This window comes from Lagenorhynchus albirostris, chromosome 15, assembly GCF_949774975.1.
Source record: "Lagenorhynchus albirostris chromosome 15, mLagAlb1.1, whole genome shotgun sequence".
Taxonomy (NCBI): domain Eukaryota; kingdom Metazoa; phylum Chordata; class Mammalia; order Artiodactyla; family Delphinidae; genus Lagenorhynchus; species Lagenorhynchus albirostris.
Genome location: NC_083109.1, coordinates 45,959,112 through 45,965,111, shown reverse-complemented (window position 1 = coordinate 45,965,111; position 6,000 = coordinate 45,959,112). Strand labels below are relative to the sequence as shown.

Here is a 6,000-nt window from a genome sequence, read left to right as displayed (position 1 = left end):
GCCCACCCACATTATGCAGAGCAATCTGCTTTACTCAAACTCTAGTGATTGAAATCTAAAAAATACCTTCACAGCAACTTCTAGACTGGTATGTGACCAAACAACTGGGCACCATGGCCTAAGCAAGTTGACACACAAAATTAACAATCACACCTCTCCTCCTGATCACTATAACCTCCCACCAATGATGGTATCTCACCTTCTAGTTCCTGCTTTCCACTTCCTGGTGACTCATGACCTCCTCCTCTCCCCCACCATGCTTAACCATCTTTCTACTTTATCTCTAGAGCTTCACTGTTCAACACAGGAGTCAGTAGATACATGTCCTCTACAATTGTAATTTTAACAAGTTAAAATAAAATGAAATTTAAAATTCAATTCCAGGGTTGTGGTAGCTACATTAAAGTGCTCAACAGTCACATGTGGCTTGTGGCTACCACACTGGACAGCACAGAGTAGAACATTTCCATCATTGCTGAAGGTTCCAGTGGACAGAGGTGCTCTAGACGTTTCTTCACTATAGCTTTGCCTTTGCTATCTAGGCCTCTCTCCTCAGACCTTGACTCTGGATCTCAGAGCTCCAGGTTTGCAGTCTCCTTGACCATCTGGATAGTCATATACATCCTCATTGAGAATGTTGCAAAAAGATAGTTTGATGCATTTGTGTAATTCTTGCATGGAATGCTTGTGTATTGCTCAGGATAAGTAATGTTAGCTGCTGAAACAAACAACTCCAAAAGATCAGTGACTCAACACAATAAAGGTTTATTTCTTGCCCAAGTTACAGTCCTGTACTCTTTACAGCCATTCGCTCTTCTTCCAGGGCCTCAGAGTTCTCCACTGGGTCCTCTGCATCCAGCTGGTCACCTAATGAAAAGTGGGGAAGACAGTACAGGATGTTCAGGGGCCAGGTCTGGAAGTGGCTGCATCACTTCTGCTCACATTTCATTGCCCAGCCTGGGTCAAACAGACCCATCTCACTGCTAAAAATGTAGTCTTTCCAAGGGCCAAGGAGGAAAATTAACAGAATGGTGAACACAAAATGTTGTATCACAGCATGTAGAAAAAAAGCATTCCTAGGTCAAGGGATACTATTTCCCCCAACAATGAACTATGTATATGTAAAAACCCTTCTGGGTCACACAGTATATATGTTTACACATCTCATACAAGGAAAATAAAAAATATCAGTAACTATCAAATGATGAGTTTCAAGGCCATATAGAATGGAGGCTAAGAAAGGATGGACTTGGGAATTGGAAAAAGTCTGTTTGAATTCCAACACCACCACTAACTGGCCAAGAACACACTGGCAGTGTGATCTTAGGCCAGTTGCTTAAACTTGCAGGGCCCTCAGAGGACTCATGGGGTTTAAATGCGGCAGTAAATGCTTACCTTGGTGTAGACGCTCAGTGGCAGGTGGGGCTACATACACACATACATGTGATGTCACGGCCTTTCCCCCACCTTCTCCTTTTGAGTCAGATCTACCTACAAACTGTGTAGTAATTGCAAAATGAAATACTTTCCCGTGTTCATGTCTGTTATAGGTTGAATTGTGTAGCCCCCACAAACTCCCCCAATTCATATGTTGAAGTCCTAACTCCCAGTACCTCAGAATGTGACCTTCGTTGGAAGCAGGGTCATTGCAGATCTAATTAGTTAAGATGAGGTCATACTGGAGCAAGGTGGACCCCTAATCCAATATGACTGGTATCCTTATAAAAGGGGAAATCTGGAGACATACATGCACACAGGAGGAATGCCATGTGAAGATAAAGGCTGGGATTGAGTGAGGCATCTACTAAGTCAAGGAATGCAAAAGATGGCCAGCAAGCCACCAGAAGCTAGAGCAGAGGCATGCAATAGAGTCTCCCTCACTGCTCTCAGAAGGAACCAATCCTGCCAACACATTGATCTCAGACTTTTGACCTCCAGAGCTATGAGACAATAAATTTCTGTTGTTTAAGCCACCTGGTTTGTGGTACTCTATCATGGCAGCCCTAGGAAACTAATATAATATCCAAGCAGTTATTGACTCATATACACAGAATTTAATCTTTAAATTGCAGGTGTTCACATTTTTGTAAAATGCTAATTTCAACATATTTCCAAAATCAATTTTCCATCCATTAATTCAACTGTTTTAGAGCTACAAAACAGCAACTTCATAGGGGTCACCCTAAGATCCATATGAGTACCGAGATGAAACATTGGCTTTTCTTGCTGTTTGCTTAATGGGGCTGTTAGGGACCTATCTTTGGAACTAGGCTCATTAATATTACACAAATGATCGGTTGTATGACCTTAGCCAAGTCCCTTGTCTGCCCTGAACTCTTTTCCTCCTCTAAAAAATACGAGAGTGAGGCTACATTCCTTAACTAACTTCCAGCTAAGACATTCTTTGGCTTAAAAGAAACCTGGCCCATCTAGGAAGACTTGATGGCCTGTGGTCCAGGTGAGCTGAAAGCAGAACTGCTTACAGAAATCAGCTCTGCTAATATAAGGGGATTTAAGAACAATGTTAAAGGAGAGTGCACCAGCAAATTAAATATTCAAAGTGAAGAACTCTGAATTTATTAAAAGTCTGTCACCATTGAGAACGCATAATTTTAGCATAAATACTCTAGAAATATTCATTTAATTTGCTAGGTGTTACTGTTAATAAATGGATCCTGCATCTAGATTGTCATATGTCATTAATAAATCAACCAAAGAATGCAAATTATAATTATTTTGAATTATCTATTTACTGCTTAATTATATTTAATTTTAGACTCTTCTAAAATGGCCGAATAAAAATTTTGGATGCTAAATGACTGTCTTATCTGCTTACTCTGTGTATTTGCTGAAAATAATTAGTTATATTAATTGGAGATTTTTTTCCTTAAAAAACTAATATGGGTAGGGATGGTCCTAAATAAAGTATCACCATACATGCATTTTTTTGGCCAGGGTTGTAGTAAAATATTGTTTGCACTAAGATCAGTAAGCAAACCTTTGCTCACTACCATGGGATCAACTTGGTAAAATGTGACATAACAACTAAATAAAAGTAACATCAGTACTACCCTTAGATTCAGGCAAGAGGCCCTACCTGGGCTTCTATACATTACAGAGCCTGTTCTGGACTTTGTCTGGCCATGCCACTCCATACAAGGCGAGGAGGCCCCAGGGCCAGGGGACATGCCTACCTGGAGGTCTCATACACACACATACACACACACACACACACACACACACACACACACACACACACACGTCCTTCTAGGACACACTCCAGGTGTCCATCACCCGGACATCCCCTGGTCAAAGGGGCCTAAGCTCCTTTCCAAGGCCTTTAAAGACCTCTTTCCTGGGTCCTTCTTGCTAGGATGACCGTCACTGGTGTGCTTACCCTTCAGCCTGAGAAGTGGCCAAGAGGAGGCTGAGGTGGGGATGAGGACAGAGCTAGGACTTGTGGACTGGTATGGGGAGGGGGATACTGGGGTGGGGGCCGGTAAGGCTGGGTAAGGAGTCAGAAAACTAAATTCCCCTGTATGAATTCTCCCCTTTTATGAAGGCACATTGGTCAAGGTAGGAGGGACCATATTTTATCTACAATTTGTCACCTTGATTTTTAATTGTTTAATATTTTGACAGATGGCATGAGGGTCTCCATTCATCCTCTTGCCCTGGACTTAGCAAATGTGAAAAGAAGGCTGAGTAACATCATCATTTTACACTGCAGACCTTTGAATGGCCCATCTCTCTTGCTGATGATCTATTTCCTAGTTTGTCACACCTAGCACACAAGTAAGTGAAATTAATGACAAAGAAAAAACAAAAGAAGTGAAGAATAAGAGACTAAAGAAATTCTATAGTTTCTTTTTTCCTGCCCTGTGGGTTTCAGAATACAGTTATGGTTCTTCAGAAAGCTTTTCCCCCAAGTTGGTGATGATGATGATGATAAAAACTGATGCTTCTTCCTATGTGCTGGGACCCCTTCTAAACACTTACACACATTAATGAATCTCATCATTATAGAAACGACATAGGTGGGTCCTGTAGTAACAGCCTCCCAGTTTTACATACGAGGAACCCTGGGGGTAAAGAGGGTGATTTGTACGTGGTCACACAGCTGGGCAGTGGAAGAAGGGATTGGAGCTCAGGCAGCGGGCTCCAGAGTCCCTGATGAAGTATTGTACAGGGCGTTTGTCCACTGAGCTCTGTCTGCACAAATGTCAGCTTTGCAAGCAACTTGCTGGCAACTTCCCCCTCTTCACCAGCCAGCAATGTGATCTGCAGCCTTAGCCACAGCCTCAGGGTCAGCACGGGCTTTCAGCTAACGGGGTCTACTGTCAGGGTTGAGCATAGCTGCTTAGGACTGAGGATTTTGTCTTTTTCGTGTTTTGTTTTGCTTTTAAGCGCTGGTAGGAAAACAAACAGCACTGTGCCCAGCACTCAGCAAATACTGGTAAGAAGGGAAGGAAGGAGAGAATGCACCTGGTAAAGTTAAAGCAGTTTGATGCCAAAGACAAAAATGATCAGGTGATTACTCCCGCCCAGCCTCCATCCTCTACCTAGGGGGCGGGGATCACGGGGTCGGCTTCAGACCTGGCCTTTAGAGAAGGGACCCGCCCGAAGGAGGGCCAGGGTCTCTCCCACGAGAACTCCGAAAGGTTGGGGTAGAAGAAGACACCAGCCTCGAAGCAAAGAGGCCTGGGCACTGAGTCGCAACGCCTCCTCTTCTTCGCCGGCGGGCACCCCGCCCGCTCCCACGGCGCCCCGCCCCTCCTAGCCGTCTGCCCCGCCTCCTCCCCGCCCCTCCATGGCGCCACGACCCCAGGAAGTTGCCCCACCCCTCACGGCGCCGTGCCCCCGCCCCTCCACGGCGCCCCGCCCCACCCCGTGCGGCGTCCGGGCGCAGCGTCTACCCGCGGTGCATGGTGGGGCCGTTGCTTCGGACAACGCGGGCCTCGGCCGGCTGGAGGCTGTGAGGAGTGGTTGCGGCGGCGGAATGCACCGGGCCTCCGCGCCGTCCGCGCCCCTGGCGAGCCCCGACTACTACGAAAGGCTGGGCCGCCTCCAGCACGGGCTGCGGGACAGGTACGGCCTACCCGGGGCGGGGGCGGGGAGTCGGCCGGCCCGAGGTTCCGCCGGAGCCCTGCCCCCTGTTCCTTTTTGCTGCCCCCGCCCGCGGTTCCCCTGGGCCCGGGTCCAGTCCTGCGACGCCCCCCGCCCCCCCCGCCTCGAGCTCCCGGAGGGGCCTGGAGAACGGAGTTTACCAGAGACACCTCCTTATGGGCAATATCCCGCGGGAGCGTGCGGCCGTGTCACTGAATGTGTCCAGAAGTGAGAGCGGGCGTCTCCTGCCTGTCGCTCTCAATCCAGCCCGTGAATTTCTCTGGTCCCCTTCCACACGCCCCCTCCCCGGCTCTTCACATTCTCATCCCACCCTGACAGCTGCGCTGCATCAGTGATGACAGGTCCAGGAACGCAGGCGGGAGAGTGTGTGTGTTTGTCAAACATGTGCCCTGTTTAAATGAAGGAGGCTTTTTTGTGGGGCCAGATCTCCAGCGAGGGGATGACATTTCCAGCGGGAGAAGCCCAGCTTTCAGAGGGTTCATGATACCTTGATTAAGACGTGAAAGATGAGAACCACTGAAGAACAGCTTGATCACATAAAGAGAGAAAATTATAAAGCAATTTACTATAAATAACTACATAAAAGATAGGCTGTTGAAATTATTATTCAGTTGCTAAATTAATTGGAGTTGGAAATCTCATTAGTTGACAAGAAAGGAAATAGATTTTTGGATCTCTTGATAAACAAAACGTTTAATGAGTGTTAAAAGTTAGAAAATCATTTTAGTGAAGAGAGCTGTGTGTGTGATGATTCTAAAATGACAATAATTACATGGAAGGTAAAGGCAGAAGTTACTGGTTTTGAAAAGGAATTATATTCAACCTATGCTAGAGTTAATTCTTGTTTAATATTTATAGAGCATGTACAAGAGG

At 46.2% G+C, this 6,000-nt stretch overlaps 1 protein-coding gene across 6 annotated transcripts in view; it reads left to right on the top strand.

Annotated features, from left to right (window-relative positions):
* Positions 1–4,911: 4,911 nt before the first annotated feature.
* KIZ (kizuna centrosomal protein) overlaps positions 4,912–6,000 on the top strand; it is a 113,670-nt gene continuing 112,581 nt past the window's right edge. For 2 of the 6 annotated variants that reach the window (XM_060123019.1, XM_060123017.1), the window contains exon 1: positions 4,920–5,088. In XM_060123019.1, the coding sequence (XP_059979002.1) occupies positions 5,000–5,088 (89 nt within the window). In that variant the 5' untranslated portion in view covers positions 4,920–4,999. Of the gene's footprint in view, positions 5,089–6,000 lie in introns of all 6 variants that reach the window. The other 4 variants (XM_060123018.1, XM_060123020.1, XM_060123021.1 and 1 more) reach the window with 4 other exon arrangements.